The sequence below is a fragment of the Marmota monax genome, unplaced genomic scaffold (assembly GCF_021218885.2).
Source record: "Marmota monax isolate L192 unplaced genomic scaffold, Marmota_monax_Labrador192_F-V1.1 WCK01_AAM20220418_F8-fsc00360, whole genome shotgun sequence".
Classification (NCBI taxonomy): domain Eukaryota; kingdom Metazoa; phylum Chordata; class Mammalia; order Rodentia; family Sciuridae; genus Marmota; species Marmota monax.
In genome coordinates this window covers 46230-67560 of record NW_026694905.1, presented here as the reverse complement: position 1 = coordinate 67560, position 21331 = coordinate 46230, and the positions used below count along the sequence as shown (strand labels likewise).

The 21331-nt window shown below is 47.7% G+C and overlaps 2 protein-coding genes across 3 annotated transcripts; one reads left to right on the top strand and one right to left on the bottom strand.

Moving 5' to 3' along the window:
* The first annotated feature begins 349 nt into the window (after positions 1-349).
* Positions 350-8838, top strand: LOC124080939 (putative serine protease 47). Of its 2 annotated transcripts, none has more exons than XM_058573522.1 (6): positions 350-610; positions 719-745; positions 1549-1711; positions 3511-3788; positions 5828-5865; positions 8356-8838. In XM_058573522.1, the coding sequence occupies exons 1-6, from the start codon at positions 355-357 to the stop codon at positions 8659-8661; spliced, it is 1068 nt and encodes a 355-aa protein (XP_058429505.1). In that variant the 5' UTR covers positions 350-354; the 3' UTR covers positions 8662-8838. The 2 variants fall into 2 exon arrangements, with proteins under 2 accessions (XP_058429505.1, XP_046282965.2); XM_046427009.2 differs by having other exon boundaries at positions 356-610; positions 5828-5994.
* Positions 8839-16286: 7448 nt separating this feature from the next.
* On the bottom strand, positions 16287-17251 carry LOC124080933 (eukaryotic translation initiation factor 1A, X-chromosomal). The gene has a single exon (XM_046427002.2). It carries the CDS (start codon positions 17062-17064, stop codon positions 16630-16632), a length of 435 nt encoding a protein of 144 aa, XP_046282958.1. The 5' UTR covers positions 17065-17251; the 3' UTR covers positions 16287-16629.
* Between the last annotated feature and the right edge of the window lie 4080 nt (positions 17252-21331).

Genomic DNA, 21331 nt, shown 5'->3' with positions numbered 1-21331 from the left:
CAGACAGAGGGCGCGTGCCCTGGAGTGCAGGTCTTCCGCTATTCTCGGTGGCCCCGCCTCTGGGCACCACCCCCGGGATGAATTACTATTGAACATCTTTTCTCTTTTTCTACCTGTAGCCTCCTTTTCCTTCTCTCATTGATTTGGGTCCTTGATTGGGTCAAGGTTGGTGTGGGAGGGGTCAGGGTACTGGGCCAGTGTGTGTGTGGGGGGTCTGTCTTGGGATGAGGGCCAGGGCCTCCAGTGCATGCGGTGGCAGGTGAGGCCAGAGTCAGGCAGGTGACAGGGTGGGGGTGGGGTGCGGTAGCTGGAGTGTTGGTGCCTGTCTCAGGCAGGGCCAGGAACCATCTGCGCATGGGTAGGTCCAGGGCAGGGCGGGGTCATCCCGCAGTCCAGCACTCCCGGATGGGCGCCAGGGCAGGCGCAGACCCGAAGCGGGCCAGGCTCATGGCTGTGCGGCCGTTGTTGCTGCTGTTGTCTCTCCGACTCCAGGCTGCCTCCTCCCCTAGTCCCTCGCAGCCCCCAGGAAACGCAGATGAGCTCACAGGGGAACCGGAGGACCTGGAGCCTATAGCCAGCGGGCTCTGGGGCTATGTGGGCGGGGCCCAGGGTCCGTTTGAAGTCGGGGCTGGTGGGAAGGCTGGTGGGGGGCGGGAGCAGGCCCGGGCAGGCAGGGAGAAGCCACCGGTGTGTTCTCTTTGCCTCTACCGTGAAGCAGGCGGCCGCGAAGATGACATCACCCAAGGTGGGTCAGGTTCCCCAATCTGGCAGGGATTTTATGGGTGGGAATCCCTGCCAGAGCTCAGGTATGAGGCTGTGGAAGAGGACAGGGGGCCCGGGTCTGGCCCAGGGTTGTAGGGGGCCCAGAGACAGAGGCAGTCAGGCTCAGGAGTCTCGGGTCCCTTTCCAGAAATCTGGGAGCACAGCCAGGGACCAAGACAACCCTTCTCAAATGTGAGGACCATGGATCCCCCCCCCCCATAGAAGTCTTCTAAACAAAGTGGTCTCCATCTGCCCCACCCCTTTAGCAATAATGGAGCATGCCATGGGGGGGGGGTCAGTTGCCCCAGGTCACACAGTACTACAGAGACCTGCTTGTGTCTTTTCTCCTTATGACACTGGGGTGGAGGGTGTGGAGTGAAGACAGCTGCCTAGAAACTATGACCTTGAAAAAGTAAGATTAGTAACCCCAGAGAACTTCACTCCTCTCATCTGCAAAGTAGGCACAGAGTTGTGTTGGTGGAAGGAGTGAGGCCCCAAGGTATCCTTCCCAGTCCCCTGGCTGTCCTGTGACCAGCCTTTCACCTTGCTCCTTCCTGTCCACACCCCCAGACCAATATTCCCCTGCCTCTTGCTCAGCTGTACTAGGCCATCTAGGCCTCGGCTGTGATGACTGAAGTCTGAGGCCAGGACAGCCCTCAATCATGTGGGCTGGTCACTTGTCCCTTGACCTTGGCCTTCCCATCTGAGAAGTGAAGGAGGGACCTCCTTGGGTGGTATGGGACACCACATGTATCTCTAACAGATGTGGGGGGATTGTCTCCACAGTGTGCGGGAAGCCCAAGGTGATAGGGAAGGTGTATGGTGGCCATGATTCGGTGAATGGCCAGTGGCCATGGCAGGCCAGCCTGCTCTACCTGGGCCAGCATCTCTGCGGAGCTGTCCTCATTGACGCCCTCTGGCTACTTTCCACAGCCCACTGCTTTCTCAAGTGAGTTATGCTTCCTGGGGCCCTCACAGGGGGTTGGGCAGGGGAGGAAGGGGATCACAGGGGATGGCCCTCCTCTGGGTATTGCTGTGGGTCAGTGTGCTGCCACCAAATGCCCACTGCTTCTTCTTTGATCCACTGTCTGCTCCACCTGGACTGTCCTCCCCACTGGCCACCCAGTGCTTTCTTCATTTCCTGGGTCCTTATCATCCTTCATCCTCAGCCCCAGCTGAGAGACCCCTCTTCCCTATGTCTGTCCCCCCTGACATGGACGTGTCCTGAGAACATTGGCACCTTACCCTACACTCCTGAGAGTACGAATCTAGTCAGAGACCAGATATGATCAGCAACGAAATTCTTTCTTTCATTACTTTTGTTAAACTACATTCCTGGGAGGAGCCATAGTTGCCCCCATCCCATCTGTCAGGCTGCGTTGGTGGAGAGTGTAGGGTTCCCCAGCCTTGGAGAATGACATGGACAGTCAGGAGTCTAACTCTCCTGGCCCTCCTGGGCCTGTCTCTGTGGCTAACTTCAGAACACATGTGGAGGGACCCAGAGGGAACGTCGGACTCATAGCCCAGGTCGGGGAGTTGCAATTTGTACACTTACTGTCCCTGAAACCTCAGCTAGCTTCTCTTGAATCTGGGCACAGTCCCCTGAAACCCTCCATGACATGGGGGGGGGGGGGGGTGGCGGATCCCATGCCGATGTATCTCCATCATTTCAGGAAGACAAGGAACAAGCTTCAGTCAGCATGATGCAGGAAGAAGCTCAAAGTGGGCAAGGAGGGCAGATGTGAGGGAAGGGGTCCAGCGAGATGCTACATTATGGGGGGCAGGGTCAAGGGACTTCCTTAAAGGAGGAATTGGGCTTGTGATATGGATGGGGGCTATACAGGTCTGAGAACTGTGTGAACAAAGCCATGAAGTTACTCATTCCCCTTCAGAAACAGGAGAACTTCAATTCTGTGCACTCGTTTGTGCATTTAAGAAATTCTTTGTGAGCATTTACCTCCAAGTGGAGAAAAGCAACACTGAGGGAGTGGGTTAGAGGTAGTTAGGCCAGGGGATGGATCAGAAGGCGACATTGGAAGAGACCTGGTATATGAGTTAGCTTTTTGTCACTGTGACAAAATATCTGAGAATTGAGTTAAAAGTAGGAAATTTTACTTTGGGTCACGGTTTAGTTAGTACTTCTGTTACATGGAAACTTGGCCACATGGTTTCAGGCCTGTGGGAGAACAGTACACTGTGACAGGAGCACATGGTGGAAGAGTCCCTTTCACCTCATGGCAGCAAGGAAGCAAATAGGGGTACATGGTCCCAACAGCATGTCAAGAGCACCCCCAACCTGATGACCTAACTGATTTCCACTAGGTTTCTGCTGCTTACAGTTTCTGCCATTTCCCATCATTGCCACAGGCCAGCACCCAAGCCTATTGCACATGAACCTATGGGAGTCATTTAAGATCTGAACCATAACACTGTAATGATCCAGAGCTCCTCCTAGGAAAGTAAGAGGGTTTGATCTGAGGCACCCCTTAGTGCCCTTCCAGCACCAGGATTCTCAGCTCCTCCAGTTCTAGGAGGTGGTGGGAAGCCCTACGTCCTGAGGTTGTCAGTTGAGTGTTCATCAACCCGGAGCCAGAAGGCTCCTGAGTGTTAGAAGGGAGGAGACAAAGCTGCCTGGAATCAGGGCAGGGAGGAGGGGTCCAGAGCAGGGTGGCAGTGGGATGAGGATGCAGGAAGAGTGGGGGCCCCAGAATCAGAGACGATGCTGATAATGGGCCCTTCCTCCTCCAGCAAATCCCAGGCACCACAGGACTATGAGGTCCTCCTGGGGAACACCCAGCTGTACCAGCACACCCAGCACACCCAGAAGATGCTCGTGAACCAGATTATCACCCATCCAGACTTTGAGAAGCTCTATGTCTTCGGGAGTGACATTGCCATGTTGCAGCTGCACCTGCCTGTGAACTTCACACCCTATGTGGTTCCTGTCTGCCTCCCACATGCAGACATGCAGCTGCCCAGTCAAACGTCCTGTTGGATAACTGGCTGGGGAAGGCTCTCCGAGAAGAGTGAGGGGGCCTGGGAGAGGCAGGAAGGGAAATGAAGGACAGGAGGAGGCATCAGGGCAACATGAGAGGGGTGGCTCCGCCAGGCAAGAGGCCCAGGCTGGTTTCTGAAGCCCCTGGACTTGACCCCCCTGTACCTCATTTCCATGCTCTCTCAGATGAGGACTGGGCAAGTGCTACATCCCTTTTAGTTCTGAAAATGTATGATTCTATGCTTCAGAGTTCCATGTGGCCCCGTCCCTGAATATCCGGGGATCCTTAACAACTGGAATCAAGAATCTGGGTTGTTTGAGTCTTGGTGGCTTTTGATTTGAGTGTTTAATCAGCCAAGGTTTGGGATGACTTGAATGAACTCCAAAGCTGTTCCTGGGGGCTGTCCCATTCCAGGTTGTTAGTTGTCTTTCCATTACTGTAAAAACAAAGCAAAACAAACTTGCCTGAGATAATTACTGAAAAAGAGGAAAGGCTTATTGTGATTCATGGTTTATGATGTTACATGGGGATGACGTTACATCCTGAGCAAGTTATGGAGCAGTGCTGCTCAGGAAGCAGAGAGCCAGAGGAGGGGCCGGGTTCCTGACATCCCCTTTAAGGGCACACCTCCAGTGACCTACCCTCCTCCTGTACACCCCATTCCTTAAAGGTTCCAGCACCTCCCAGTAGTGTCACGGGTTGGGGCCAAACTTTAAACACACAGGCCTTTGAGAATCCTTGGAAAGGTGCTTGGGAAAAGTGGTAAGTCACATGTGGCATCTGACCCCAGAGCCTGCATGATGAAGTCAGAGTGATCCCAACTTAGGAAAGGTTAACGTCTGCGAGCTCACGTAGCTCTTATCCTGTCCACTTCACATTCTTGTCATGTGAAGTGCATAATGGAGAAAGCTTTGGGGTTTTGTGTTGCCTTGTCCGATTGAAAGAAGAGAATTATAGACAAAGGCTTATGCCTGGATGATTTAATAAAGAAAGGATGGTTTATGGCTCGAGGGAAATGCTTCTGGTGTACTTTCAATAAAAGAAAGAACAGTACAAGTTTGTAATTATCCGTGGGGTCAGCATTTGGTTCTGTGTCTCTCAACAGAGGTGCTATAAGTGTTTTGGACAGAACATGTCTTCAGTGAGTGCTCTGCCCACAAGCCTAATACCTGCCCACCCAGTGTTAGGAACACTCCCTAGTCATGGGATGGCCAGCCCCCGGCATACATATGTGTCCAAACACATTCTGGCTCTTCCTTGAAGGCAAGATCCAAGTCTTGTTTTAATGTCCCAGACAGTGTCCCAAGGCACCTGGTGGGAACTCCACTGCTCTTTTCCACCCTGGCACAGGAAATCACTGTTTCCTGCCTGTTGACTCCAGATTTCTCTCCCATTTTCCATCCTGTGTACTTCTACTCAGGTCCCCACGTGATGCCCTATACAAGGACAAGTGAATAGATAAGTGATTGGGTGAGAGGATGGATGAATGGATTGACAGATGGGAGGATGAATGTGGAATTGGAAGGGAAGATGATTGGATGGATGGATGGATGGGTGAAGTTGGTGGATGGGTGGTTGTATGTGTTAGTGGATGGGGAGAAGCAAGAAAGAATGGAGAGACTGATGGGAGTAGATGGAAGAATGAGTGTGGGAAGATGGGTAGATGGATGGAGGAATGGGTGAATGAGTGGACGTGTGGGTGGGCAGGTCAGTGGATAAAGAGATGGCAAAAAGGTTAGTAATGGATGGGTAGAGAGTAGACTGAATGGTTCATGAGAGGACAGGTGGGTGAGTGAATGGTTGCTGAACTCCAGGGAGTGGAGTCACGTGATTAGTGGGATTTGCCACTTTGTAGAATAGGAAAGGTTGTTCTGTTGTTGGAGGAATAGGCTAAGTATGTGGACAGCTTTGAGAAAAAGGTGGGGTGCTTAGCATGGAAGACTGAACCAAGGTTTGAAACCCATGCTTGAGAGTAGGGGTGAGCGTCAGGCAGAGTGGGGGTTCTGAGTCGTCTGGGTTTCTTTGCTAAGGCACAGTGCATGTCACTCACCTCCTTCTCATTTTCACAGAGCCATTGTTACCGCCCTACTCTCTCCAGGAAGCTAAGGTGAGTCTTATGAATAGCACGATCTGCAATACCTTCTATGGGCAAACACCTGGAGAAGGCAGGAACTACTCTGTGCAGGAGGAGATGCTGTGTGGGGGGGACTTCTCAACAGGAAAGGCCATCTGCCAAGTAAGTAAGGTCGGGCTCTGCTGCTCTCTTGCCTGTTCTGTTGGCCTCAGTTTCCCCTGGAGGGCCTGTGTTGGCCTCAACTGTCTTTGTGGAGACCCCAAACTTCCTTCCTTCTACATATTTTCTGTGGGCTCCATCCCTCATCAGCCTTCCTTCAGACCAGCACCTTCCTCAGCCCATCCCAGCACAAAGCTGTCTGCTGTGAGGACCCTCGACAGTATCCATTTTAGTTGCCTGTTTTAAACTTTGATGTGTAGCATATACACAGGATGAGTTATTTGTAAGTGTACAGCATGATGGTTTTTCTGACGTTGATGCAACCTGTTACCGGCCCTCCCCACAACTCTCCATTCCCTTCTTGTCCCTAACCAGCAGATTTCCTTTTAGTCTTTGGAATTGATTCTGAATTTTCTGCAGACAGGATTTACAGTTGGCTTTATTCTGTATTTTAACATTATATTTGTACCCAGGGTTTTTATTGTAAGTTCATATCAGCTGTCTAATCATCAAAAAATAAAGGGTAAGCCATAATTGGGGGGCATCTGGTCACCTGGTGTGTTGGAGTACACCTGTAAGCCCAGTGGCTCAGGAGGTTGACTGCAAATTCATGCCAAGCCTCAGCAATTTAGTGAGACATTTTGCAACTTAGGGAGACTGTTTTCATATTAAAAATAAAAGAAAGTGTGGATGTGGAACAGTCGTGAAAAGCCCATGGATTCAGTCCCTGGTAATAAAAAATAATATTAATATCTGGTTGGTAGTATACAAAAATGCCAATGTCATAGAAAAGAAGGAATGAATGAGACTGAAGAAGGTTAATAAAACTTGGTATTTAAAGATAATATGGGATCCTGGATTGGATCTTGGAATAGAATAGGGATATTTGGGGGCTGAGGCTCAGTGTAGAGTGCTCACCTAGCGTGTGTGAGGAGCTGGGTTTGATCCTCAGCACCACATAAAAATTAAGAAAATAAACATATTGTGTCCAACTACAACTAAGAAAAAAAATCTAAAAAAAGAATAGGGATATTTGTACATAGTGAAATCTGAATATTTATTTAATAATATTGTACCATCTCTACTTCCTTGGTTTAAGTATTTGTACCATGGTTATGTAAGATGTTAACACTAGAGGAAGCTAGGTGCAGGGTATGTAGATCCTCTATAGTATCCTGCAAATCTAGCCTAATCCTACATTATTTCAAAATGGAAAGATTTGAAAAGATTGAAATAAACCCTTTACCAGAGAGTTCAATTAGATGTCAAACAAGCAAATGAAAAAACCTCTCAATATTGTCAGGCACTGGAGAAATACAAACTCAAACACCAGTGAGATGCCTCTACACATTAATTAGATGGCTGAATTCAAACGACTGGCCACGTCAATTGTTGACAAGGATGTGAAGCAACTGGAACCCTCAACATACCCGAATGGTAGCATTGTAATCTGGTGCAAATATTTTGAAAACAATTTTGTAAAAAGCTGCATACACTTCTACCATACAACCCAGACATAGTAATGTTAGGTATTTACCCAGGAGAAGTGAAAGCAAGACATGTAGATGTCCAAGAAAGACATCTATATGACTACAAGACAATTCACAGCAGGTTTCTTGGGTAATAATTCAAAACTAAGAAAAAGTTAAAAGATCAGTAGCAGGCTAATGAACAAATAAACTAAGGAATATCCCTACACTAGTGCACTACTCAGCAATAAACAGGAATAAACTATGGTGCACACAGCTACCCAGGTGTACTACTAAATAACTGTCCTGGGGCTGAATGATTGTAATAGCATACTGGCCTGCCACATATGAGGGTCTTGTTTTTCATCCTCAGGACTGAAAAAAAGAAAAAGAAATAGAAGGAAACAATCTTTAGTGAAAAACACCAGATAAAAATAGGAGTACAACTTGTGTGATTCTGTTCCTACAAAATTCTAGGAAGTTGGATACTCAGTGAAGAACAAGGCAGGATGGGTGCTCCCTGCTGCTCAGGGTTCACAGAGCCAGGGTCTGCACAGAGGTGTCAGCTGACCCGGCCTGCTCTAGGCCATTCTGTCCATAGAGCTGTCCATCCCGGCCTCACAATATGTGCTGCCCTGGGCCACCAGGAGCTCAGGCACGGGGGCTAGAGAGCGGGGCTGTGTACTGATGGATTTGGAAACATGATCTCCACTGGGAGGATCATCTCAGCAGCTTCTTGCTGCTTCATTCTGGTGTCCCTCATTGGGGGCTTGAACTGATGGGCCTTCACTGGGGCCCTGATTCAGACAGTGGCAGCCCAGGGTGTCCAACATTGTCACCTGGTATTTCTGCCCCCACTCAGCCCCCATACTAACTCCTCTCTCTCTTTCCTCAGGGCGATTCTGGGGGTCCTCTTGTCTGCTCTGGCCCCAATGCCTGGGTCCTGGTGGGACTGGCCAGCTGGGGCCTGGACTGCAGGCATCCTATCTACCCCAGCATCTTCACCAGGGTTGCCTACTTCATTGACTGGATCAGTAAAGTCAGGAAGCAGAGTTCTCTGCCAGACCCGCCTCCCACAGACTTTCCATCCCGGCCTCTGAGAGCTTCCGGCTGCCCCGGGCCCTGGAACACGCTCATGTGCACACAGACCTGGCTCCTTCTGCCATTTATCCTCATGGTACAGCAGCAGGTCCCTGGGTGACTGTCAGGGCCCTACATATTTCCTCTGCCCAGGCCCCCGGCCTCTTGCTGCAGCTTCTCTCACTCAAGTCCACTGTTGATCTAAACAGCTCCTTTCCTCAGCTTCCCTGCCCATCATCTGCCACTCCCAAAGCCAAGTTCAGCAAACCAGCCCAAATAAAAGACTCATCCTCCTGTTCCTCTGGCTGTGCTGCCCTCTTGGGCTCCTTCTGTCCCTCAGTGCTCTCCTTTCCCTTCCACTTGGTCATCTGACTTCCAGAAGGAGGAGGAAAGGGTCTTCTTAGGAATCTTCAGCCAAGGGGCCCTTGGGCAGAAAGCACTGCCATAGGGGTGGACTATGAGGAAGTTGGGGAGCCAGGGTGCTTTCTAAGCAGCGATCATGGTCTGTCTACCATGGCTGACTGCTCCAACCCTGGGGAGCACCGGATTGTTCAGAGAAGGCCAGGCTTTACACCTGGTGTCCAAGTGTAAGGGAGGCAGTGCTTCCCCTCAGTAGATGTGCGGCACTCCTGGAGTTTGGAGGAGGAATAGCCAGGAATCAGTGGACCTGAGGGATGACGATGGGTCCTGTCCTGTAGCCAGAGGTCTCTCAGATTTCGGTGGTGGGGGCTGGAATCTGGTCAAGAAGCAGAGAGGAGGCCCTGATGCCAGACTGAAAGCTCATCCTCATAAGGCAGCGATTTTCAGAGCTCTGCCCCCTTTTTGACACCTGGTGTGCTTTTCATCTGCATCTACAGGATGCTTCAAGCATGTATACAGGGGTTGACTCACTGTCCACTTTCCCAACCCCAGTCACCCATTAACATGGTACCTGTTGTCTAAGGTCCAGGGTACACCTACCCTTGTGTCCACATGCCTCTTGTGGTTGGATCCCAGTGTCACCTTGTTGATGAGGCTGATCCCACACTAAGGGTCCAGTAATAAGTTTCAAAGTAGTGTGGCTGTCTTTCCCCAAAATATGCTGGACACAGGTTTTGATGCAGCCAGCAGGAACCCAGAGGCCTCACAATACCCACCCCAATGTTCAGATCCCTTGTTGAAAGGGAGAGCTTTTATTTAGCAGATGGTCACTTAAACTGGACACCATTTATGGGTTTCAGTGGTAAATGTTTCCTACCCTGATATTTCTCAAATTTCCTGGACCCTTACTGACAGGAGAATGGATGAACTCTCATGAACATTAGCAATAGGACTTCCCTGTCTTTGACCTTCTGAAGGCTCAGCAATGGCCTTTCCAGTGTGAAGACACTGTAGAGCTTTAAGTACAATCCTGGCCTTTGGCCAGAGCACCTCTACTAAAGTACAACTCTGGATGATTGTATAACCACCATCTTTGATGGGTCTTGGAGCTCCATACTCTATGGAAGGTGGAAGACAAGAGCTTTCCATCTGGCAACAAAACAGGTGATTTCACCCAACAGGACTGCTCAGAACTGTGGTCTGCATATGAGTTATTTGCACAGCATGCGGTCCATGCATCTTCTCCACAGGGTCAGGGGAGCTTGGGTGGTTCAGTGCTGAGTACCACCTCCTTCACTGGCCTGTTGGTGCTATGGAAACCTCAGGCTGGCTGGTGCTGGGGACCCGGGCATTGTCTTTCCTATTACAGGGGCTGGGAGATTCTCTGATCCGTGGGCATTCTCACACTCTAAACCAAGAGATCTCAACTCACACCTAGTCCACATAACAGATCCACCAAATATCAGCTTCAGCCCAAGTGGTTTTTCTTTAGGTGAAGCAACTTAAGTACTCAGTGTCATTTATTTTGAATGGTGAGCTGAAGCATATAAGGTTCAGAAACTACTTGAGATGTTATAAGAAGCAAGTAGTGGCAGAGTAATGTAAGCCCAATACCACTTTGAAAGAGTTTGAAGGCCTTTTTCCCCCTCTCCCATAGGCTGCCCTAACCCGGCCTCAGTCACGCAGGAGAGACTTTTTATGACCCGTCCCAAATGTGAGCTCCAGATACTGTCTTCAAGAGAGGGAGTGACTGGGTGGGCCTGGAGCAGGGTTTCAAGCAGCCCTATTGGGAGAGCATTATCAGGAGGAAGGACTTGAAATTCTTTGATCAGGGCCTCCCTACCCTCACAGGTGGTGCAAGGACACAGGCTACTGCTCACTGGAAGACCAACTGTAGAAGAGCTATGGAGGGCAAGAAGTGAGCCAAGGTCAGTTGGAGATGCTGCTTCAGCCTGGAACAGAAGGAGCTTGGAAGTCCTCACTCCCACTCTCAAAACAGGAAGGCTGGACAAACAGAACATCCACAGCTCTTCTTAGATCCCTCAGAGAACTGAGGTCCCCAGGCAAACTGTGACCCTCACATTTGCAGAGACATTCTTATCTGGAGACTCAACGTTTACCTGAAGGGAAGCCGAGGCATACACACCAGGCACTGGCACCAGTGCTGGGTGAGCAAACCTAAACTGAAGTGGAGCAGTTGCTGGAGACTTGAGAGTTGAACTCCAGAGAGGCCATGGGAGCACTGGGACCCCTCACTCCCTTGAGTGCTAGCTCCAGGAGCCTTGTCAGGTTCTCAGGCTTTAGACCAGAGAATCAAACACTACCCCTGTTTGTGGCAATGGCATGGGGAAAATAACCATTTTGAACTATTACCAGAGTATTAGTTCTACTCTATAAAAGCTGCTACAAGAGAAAGTGTCATGCCAGAGCTGATCTTTATGATTTTATCTGCATCTAACTGACTTGGAGTGGCAAACATCAACCCCTGCTCCCTCTTTCATTCCTGCCCTGTCATGGTTGGGAGTGCATGAAGGTTTTAGCCAAAGGACACAGGCTCCCTGTGAGACTGTGAGGTCTAATTCTAAGACTAGGGAATTCTTCCTATCCCACATGCTCACCTCAGCACCACCTCAGTAGGGATTCTGTATAATGAGAGAGGAAGGAACCGTCTCAGTCCATAATCAGTAAGGATCCACTGGGAAACTAACAGGCAAGAGGGGACACAAAAATAAAGACACCAGAGGAAATACAGTCTGTCACACCCATGGCAATGTCAAACAGCAAACACAGCCTAACTCCTCACCAGATAAACACTAAACATCACACTGCACATTTATGAACCTTTCACCCAGCAGATCATATCTGACTTTGTACAGAAAATTTCAAGGTATACATGAAGAAGAAGAAGAAAAAAGAAGAGGATGAGGAAGGAGAAGGAGAAGAAGAAACAGAATCAGACAACATTTCTTCAAGGAAAAGCAAACATCAAAACCAGGCTTAGATTTAGTGGGCATTTTGAAAAATTCAGATCAAGAATCTGAAATAATTATGAATACATTCTGGGCGATGTCAACAGGCAGATGGACACTCCAAGAAAGAGTCAAAAGGAAATTCTAGAAATCAAAAGATATTGTAACATAAATAATACCTTTAAATATTTAATCAATAAACTGGTGCAATGGTTAATTTTAAGTATCACCTTATTAGAGTAAGAGATGCTTAAGATTAAGAGGCTTCTGGGTTTGACAATGAGAATGTGTCTAAATACAATTAATATACACTAATAAGTATAATAATATACAAACTGGATGAGCTTTGAATTAATTTTTTTTAATTTGGAAAAATAAAAGATTTGTGAATGGTAATGAAGCACATGAAAATATGTTCCACATCATCAGGCATTAGGGAAATGCAAATTAAAACTAAAATGGGAGACCACTTAATTTGAGTTGAATGGCTGATAAAAGAGATAATATCAAAACTTGGCAAGGATGTAGAAAAAGTGAAACCCATTCACATTTCAGCAGGAATGTAAAATTAGAGACCTTTTAGAAATCAGTTTGGAAATTTATAAAATATTCAACAAAAACTTACCACATGACCCGGCAGTTTCAATTCTCAGAATCTACCCAAGAAAAACAAAACTGCATGTCCGAAAAGAAAGTAAACTAAAGAATTAAAATAAAATAGTTAAATCAAAACACACGTGTCTCCACAAATACTTTCACAGGAATATTCATAGCAACATTGTACATAATATCTCCAAACTGCAAACAACCAAATGCTTGTCAACTGGTAAACAAATATCAGAGTGATACAACCATGCGGTGGAATAAAAAGAAACAAAATACAGGCACCTGCCTAGAACTTCAAATAGGTTATGTTAAGTGAAGGAAGCTGGATGCAGAAGACAACAAATTCTGTGGTTTTATTTATCTGGAATGCCTAGGAAATGCTCATAGGAAAAAAAGACTTAAAAATTATTGACAGTTTTCTAGGAGTGGAGGCAAGAGTGAAGATAGCAAGTTACGTGATTATTTCACAAATCCATGAATTTACCAAAAATCATTGAATTGTCTACTTGTAATGAGTGACATTTATAGTATATAAATTATATTTCAATAACACTGTGTCGAGGGAAAAAATAAAAATGGTATGATAATGGTGAAGGCACTTAATGTGGAGTTGGGTTGCCAGTGCAAATCACCTTGGAGACCTGACAACACCCACAACTTGGGCACTGCCCAAGTGCATGCTGGCTGCATGGAGAGCCTTAACAGCAAGGGCTTTGGGGATGGCAACACTGAGTTAGGAATTAAGACTGCTGTGCTGGAAAAATTAAGCCATTTTGTAGGAAGGGGCATGAGTACAATTTAAGTCTCTATATAGTTTGGTGGAAGGAGTGGTTTGTACAGAAGATCAAGAGTTTAATCGTGTTTCAGGAACAGGTAGTTTGTCCCACTTGGGTCAGCATGGTGGGGTGGGGTGAAGCCCAGATAAGGTTGAGCTGTGGTTCCCAGTGATAACTGATTAACAATTGCTTCCTGCTCCATTTCAAGTGCCCAGAACCAATTCTGCTCCATTTGATATTTTTTTCCTGACAGTGGCAAATAAAATAAGTTTCCTATAGTCTGAAGTTTATGGTCAGACATGAAGAAAAAGCATAAGAAATAAATGCAAAATGACACCTTCCTTGAAAATTCTGCTCACTGGCTGCAGGCCTTCCTGCACCTGGGTATTCCCATTGGTCCCTCACAGAATGTGTGAAGGGCTGGGGGTGTGGGGATAGAAACTTCAGGGTTCAGGGGCAACAGCAGTAGCAGTAGCAGCCAGAGGCAGGGTCTGGCTCAGCTCAGGTCCCCACAGCCCCTGACCATCCAGAGTGCAGAGTGGAGCGTGTGACCTGTCCCTGACCTGGGCCTGACCCAACTATAGACAGTCCCTAATATAACCCAAGTCACACCCCTTCTGTCCCCTCTAAGCCCTGATGGGTGCATTCACTGGAGACCAAACAGCCTGGAGGTTCTGACTCCATCCCAAGACAGACCCCCCACTGACACAGTGTGTGACACAACCCTGACCTCAGCCTGACCTATATTGAGCATGGCTGGCACAAATCCAATCAAGTTCTCCTACAAATCAATGAGGAAAAAAAATTTAAAAAGGAAGCTACGCACCACATGGCTTGCCAATCATTGCAATGGGGAGGTTTGCAAAGAACAATGATTTTATCACAAGGTGGCCGAGGTTTAGTGCTATTTATGGGACAAAGAACTGGGGAGAGTTCAGGCACACACGAAAGTGACTGGAGGTGAAATAGGTCATATCTGTCATTAGTAATCAAACTTCATTGTTCTTCAGAGGACATGGGTTCCAAAAGTGGTGGCATTGGTGTGATCCAGTTGTGGGGTTGTCAGCCCCAAGACATCAAAAGGTCACCCATCAGACACCAGTATAGGCCCAAGGGAAGTCAGTGGTTTCAACAGAAGCAGGTGTGATAGCCCTAAAAATTAACCTAGGAAAACATGATCATCCTAAACCCCCACTTCAGAGGTGTTATCTCCACTAACGGGAAATGACAGAAACTGTAAGTATCAGAGCCTAATGGAAAGAAGTTAGGTCATGAGGGTGGGGTGCTCTTGATGTGCAGAGGACCATGTCCTCCAATTTGTTTCCTCGTAGCCATGAGGTCAAGAGGAATTCTCACTACGGCTCCTGCCATAGTGTAGTGCTCTCTCACTGGACTGAAGCAATGTGTCCAAATTACCATGTAACAAAGATACAAACCGTGAAACCAGGACCCAAAGTTAAATTTCCTCTTTTCAACTTGATTTTCTCAGGTATCTTGTCACAGTGACCAAAAGCTAACTCATCTATCAATTGTCTCTTCCAATGTCTCCTTCTCACCCATCCCCAGGCCTAAACCACCCTACTACTGCCCACTCCCTAAGGGTTTCTATTCCACTTGGTGGTAAGTGCTCACAATGAATTTCTTTTTAAAAAATATTTTTATTTTTAGTTATAGTTGGACACAATACCTTTATTTTACTTATTTATTTTTATGTGGTGCTGAGGATGGAACCCAGGGCCTTGCATCTGCTAGGTGAGCACTCTACTGCTCAGCCCCAGCCCCAGCCCACAATGAATTTCTCATGCAAAAATATTGTAGCTTTCTTTTGCTCTGAAGAGAATTGAGAGACTTCATGGCTTTGTTCACACAGCTCTCTAACCAGGAGGGCTCCTACCCACTCCACAGACCTAATTCCTCTTGGATAGCAGTCCCTACAGCCCCTCATAACTGCCCCCTATATTAGAGCATCTCTCTAGACCCCTTCCCTCAGTTCAGCCCTCTTTGCCTATGTCTATGAATTTATTGCTGATATGGAGGCAAAGTCTACGAAAGCCTACTGAAAACCTTAGAATTCTAATATTTGATGAGTGATGTGTGTCATGAGAAGGTCTTCCTAAAGTTTTTTTATAATGAGCTAAAACAAAAATTTTTTTTTTTTACTCTGCAGCATGATGTTTTCTTTATTATATTTTTTAGCTATAGCTCTTCCATTCAGAAACTGGAGACCATGTTTTCATTAAGTTTGTGATTTTTCCTTCTTATTTCCCCAGGTTAGAGATAGGTTGAAAAGGCTTAATTTGTACAAGTTGTTATGAATTTAAATCTTCATTTATATATTTTAAGTGTTAATAAAGCATTCAAAATGTAGCTTGTACATGACTTCTAAAAATAAAATAACACTTTTAACATAATCTTTCTGTTCTGCAAAAATATTCTACATACATATGATCAAAACAATCTTTTCCTATTTAGGAAATTTCCTATGCACAGTAATTGAGGGGGAAAAAAAAATACCTATATTTCCAATGTTAAGATAGCTGGGTGCCACCTAGTGCTCAATTTCTGTAACTACCACCTTTACAAATTAAAATTTGCTATTATAACCCAGGTTCTAAAACTACATTTTAGAAATATTCCCCATCCCCCATGGTTACGATGGCAAAATAAGATCAGGAAAAGAATGTACATGATATCAAAATTAGTGTAAAAGTAAATGCTACTTAAATATGAAAAAACAGGCGTATTGTTTTGACTTCAAATGCAGATTTCTTTTTTTTTTTGAGAATTTTAATATTTATTTTTTAGTTTTTGGCGGACACAACATCTTTGTTTGTATGTGGTGCCGAGGATCGAACCCGGGCCGCACGCATGCCAGGCAAGCGTGCTACCGCTTGAGCCACATCCCCAGCCCTCAAATGCAGATTTCTGCCTCCTTCAAAATTTTTAGGGAACATTTGGTAACTGGAATATACAGAAAAATTCTGTATAGTCAACAGGCTAGTCAAAAGTAGGGCTTAATTATAATTCATAACAAGTACAAGGCAAATGGTTTATTCAAAACATCCATTTACTTACTGCAAGTGGTCAAAGTAGGAAAGGCAGTAATGTATTTTTTTTTCTTTTTTCTTTTTTTAAATAGATGTGCTCTTCTATCCATAAGCTCCATTACATCAATAGCACAAAATGGGCTTAATGTTTCACTTAAGATAATTCAGCATTATCAGTTTTAAGGAAACAAATACCTTAGAAACAAATCAGTCTGCCTTAACAAATCACAATCATGCTAATGAAAATTTAATCTTCTTTTAGGGTTATGGCCAAAATCCAAACTGCAGGAAAATCTTCCGAAAAATTGGAATGTAAAGTGTTGAGTTCGATTTAGATATCATCAATGTCCTCATCATCATCTCCAATGTCATCAAACTGAATTTCGTCATCATCTCCAGGACCAAATGTATCAGTTTCATTGATTTTAGCATGCTCCGGAAGCTCGCCATAAGCCTTCAGACTTCTAGCTTCATCTGCATTGTATTTTAAAATAACATCAGCTTTGTTATCCTGGTAGTCTCGAAGACCAACCAATATGATGTCTGAAGTATTTATCCAAACCTTTTTTCTCAATTTCCCTCTGATGTGACATAACCTCTTTACACCATCGAAACACATTGCTTCTAATCGTCCATTTCCCAACATTTTGATTACTTGAGCATACTCTTGCCCATCCTCTTTGAACACCAGCTCTCTTTTTTCAGACTCATTTTCATTCTTACCTCTGCGTCTATTTTTACCTCCTTTACCTTTATTCTTGGGCATGGCGGTGAAGGTGGACTCGCGGAGCCTCCGACTTCTTTCCGAGCGGGAGCGGCGGAGGAACGGACTCCTCAGAGGGGCGCGATGGGAGACACGAAAGAGCGCGCGCGGGACCAAGCAGGCTCCTGGAGGCCGAGCAGCGTGCGCCGGAGAGTCTGGAGGCTGGGTTCTTCCGAGATCCGCTTGCGCCCACGCTCGACAGCAGCAAATGGCGTCGCGGCTGCTTGCGTCGCCTTTCCCCGCCTCCCGCCCAAAACAAAATTTTAAGATGTTAGCAGACCACGGCTCAGCTGTTGACTAGCATGGCACAGGCTGGCCAAGGTCCCGGGAAACAGGAGACTCTGACCAACCCTACCCAGTGCAGAGAGACCAGGAGGAGCTTCTTCAACTGAGTTTCAATGAAGGTGCAGCTAACAAAGGGCATGCATCCACAAGGGGCCAGTCCCTGTGGTCACGTCAGAAAGCAGAGCACATCAGTAATTGAGGGAGTGGTTCTTGCTGGTGGTGTCAGTTGACGTTTCCCTAGGGCGCTGTGACTTCTTCCCCTAGAAGCCAGGCCTTGTCCTCTCATCAGGCCACCTACTCAGGAAGACCATGGCCATGCTGGGGATCAGTCCAAACTCACTGTCCAGCATCATTCATGGGAGGAGAAAGAAGCTGTCTAAAAAATAACACTATTTCCAGGCTTACTTCTAGAAACCCGATTAAAGGCACAAGAAGCTTGAGGCTTAAAAGCAGCTCTCCATCCAAATGAGATAAGAGGGCCCAAAATTCTCAAGAACTATATTAAAAAATTGTGCTTCTGTCTGTGATGCTCATGGCTGCCACAAACACCTCACAGGACTTGGAGACTTTTGCTTCCATAGCAGGTTCTTCCCAGATGACTCCACACTGCAGTGGCTCAACATGACTCCACCCCTCTGGGGACCTTCAGTGGTCCCAGTCTGGTGTGTGAGGAGCCCTTCCCCTGCACATGCCTAAGCAGAAATACTGTGGGTAAAAAATTGTGGCCCTGCCTGTGATGGCCATGGCTGCCACAAATGCCTCACAGTTATTTGGAGTCTTCTGTTTCCATAACAACTCCTCCCCAGATGACTCTACCCTGCAGTGGGGTGGCTCTGGATGACTCCACCTCTTTGGGGACCTTCAATGGTCCTTAGTTTGGTGTGCAAACTCTCTTGCCTGTGCTTATGGAGAAATACTGCAGATATCTGGAAGGACACTGTGCATGCTTGAGGACACCTTTATAATTCAAATAAGATTCCTTCTTCACCTCCTTAAGCAAACCTTCCCTTTAACACTTTCTCTTCTGCAGCAGCATGAGTGCTAATGAAGGCTCTTAGGGATGGGTAGAGTTGGCATATTCGTGACTTTCATCTCAACTGGAGCAGGTCAAGTTTGTTGCACTGAAACTGGCAAACTGGGCAGGTCAGACTGAGAGTGGCGAGCCCAAAAAGTGACCCAGAGCAGTGGAGAGTTACAGGAGCTGCTAGGTCTGGCCGTCAGATGATCTCCAGGGAAGTGTTGGAAGTGACTGGCTACTGCTCCCAGGAAAGCAACAGGAGAGCCGCTACCACTAGGAGCTGAGGGTCACTTACATTCAACGTCAGGACTATTAACACTAAGATCTGAGAGCCACCAGTCTGTCAGTCCTCAGACCTCAGAGCTGCCAACACCAAGGGAGATGCGCTTTGGCTCTTCGTGATTCCTCTTCATGCCTGGCCCTCAGATGATTGGTAAGAGAGATGTTTAAGGGACACAGACCATGACCCTTGCACAGAGACAAGATCCCCTAAACCAAGTGACCCCTTTTCAGTGGGGTGATGAGTGGGGTTCTGGGAGCTTGTTGGCTCTTTTCTCTCAGGATCAGTGGAAGGACCAGCCTCAATCCAGAGGCAAGACCCAGTGGACAGACACTTGTGCGCCCTGGTGCCTGGCATCTCCAGTTACCTCCTCCTCTCAGTTCTCACTGCATGGTGCTACACAGACTCTATGGCAGAAGCAGCAGCCTGAGAAGATTTTTCCTGCAAATCTGCCTTTATTCCCAGTGACACAAGGCCAACAAGATCCATCTTCCCTCCAGGCTTGAACATCCCACCCCCTCCCTCTCAGTAGCCTCCCTCTGCCCTCCCCTTCCCAATCCCCTTCCCTTCCCTGTCCTGAGGACTAGCAGGAATTGTCCCGAGTGAGGAGGAACTCTTGGTGTGCAGAATGAAACAAGGGTGAGACCTCGCCTGAGGGGCAGCCACCCCAGAGGCCACCCACCAGCCCTACTGTCCATAGAGCCTCCTTTTCTTCTTCGAGTTGCCTGGTGCCTTGCACTTCCTCTTCTGAGGCTGTGAGGTTCGAACCTGCTTCAGATGCAGGTCTTTCCCTCCAGTGACCTCCAGGGGAGGCCTGGGGTGAGGCATCTTTTCCACGTTGCGGGAGCGTCCAGTGAGAGCGCTCTTCTTGGACATGGCAGCTGGAGGAGGATGGGGGAGGAGGCTGCCTGTCTGGGCAGGTGGGGCCTGGGGTGCTTGGTCTCCTGAGCAGAGGGGTTCCATGCGAGGGCCCTGGCTCTGGCACAGAGCCCAGGGCAGCAGACAGTGCTGGGAGACTAGGAGGAAGTCCAGGCATTGGAGGTCATTGTCCACACTGCAGCCATTGGCTGTCCCATGTGGCCACCCAGAGGAAGTGTCTCTCCTGGAACCCATTATGCCTTTGTTCCCCAGGTTTAGTGAGGGTATCTGTGGTTCTGGGGAGGATGGTTAGACCCAATTGCCCCCAACCAGGAAGACCCATGACAGCTCAGGAGGATAGCAGTGTCCTTTGGACCCAGAAGTTCTGGCTCTGTGTTCCTGCACCTCTTCACGTCCTTGGAAGCCACCTCTGGGGGCCAGTTCTGCATGCTGACCCCTTGGTAAGTGCAGTGTTTACGTTTCTCTGCACATTGGTTGGCAGCTGCCTCAGAAGCTCTTGGGTCCAGTTGGGACGTAACATGACCTTGGGGCACCTGCAGAGGTGCTTCTCCACCAGTGCAGGAGGGGATGATGGGCACTGGCTAAATTTATGCATGACAAGGGCCATAGGGACCAGGGACAATTATATTTCCATGGGAGATGGAAAGTGGAGCTGTCACCCATCTTGCTCTCAGAGAGACAAATTGAGGCTCTACTGGCCACCCTGCTGGCTTCCTTTCAGCTTGATACCCTGAGCCTGACCATGACTCCTCTGTCTCCTTCATCCCCTACCCCACATCAACTATCCTGGAGAAGTCACACTCAAGGAGCCATGAATCACAGGCAGGATAGGGACAGACAAAGTCCTGTGGGCCACGTGACTAGGGTCCTGTACCTTCTTCATCAACGTGCTACCCCTTGCTCCCCTGTTCACCCGCAGCCACGACCTTTTCTGTCTCCTTGTCTCCTGGTCTCCCAGGTAATCCTCTCTCCCTTATCCACTTGATGTCCATCCCAAAGCCCCAGTAAACCTGGCGTCTCCACCTCCATGGTTCTACCTGGTTCCCTTTCTCCTTGTCTACCTTTTGTGGCTTCCCACACCCTGGTGCTCCTGCTGTCCCTGTAGTTGGTCATCAGGTGCCCTGCCTCCCTTGGATAACTGGCGTACCTCCTGCCCCTGGTCTGCTGGGAGACACTCCGTCCCTGTTCCCCTGTTCAGAGGGGAGTCCTTCCTGCTGCTCTACTCTTTTGTTAGGTCAAAGAAATTTATATATGGTTCAGAGGAAAGTCATTCTTCCAGGAAGTGGGGTAATCGCGGTCTCTACCTGGGAGGAGAATGAAGAGAGTATGAATGACCTTGGAAGGCAATGGCCCCAATATAGGAAGACTTCTAGGAGAACAGGAGGCAATAACAACCCCATGCATATATGGGGTTGTTAAATCTCGACCACCAGCTGCAAACATGTTTGGAAACACACACACATGATCCCATAAAAAAACACTGCTGAGAATCTAAGCTATGAAGCTCCATTCTACAGGTCCTAAAACCTTGTGGACACCAAGATGGTAGGCCCAGCCCACCTTGTTGACAAAGTCCTCATCAACGTAGCTCAGGAGACTTGGATCTGGGTATAAATCCTCTATTGGCTGATGCTCCAGTCCTTCCTCTCCCAAGTTTGCAGCAAGCTCTTGTGTGGACAAGTGGGAGGGCTCCCATGTGGCAAAGCTGGTAGGCCCAATAGCTCATCCGTGATGTCCATGTACTCTTGGATGGCTTCAGGTGGGATCTCCTCAGATGCTTTGATCTTAAACACCTTTTTCTCTGGTTC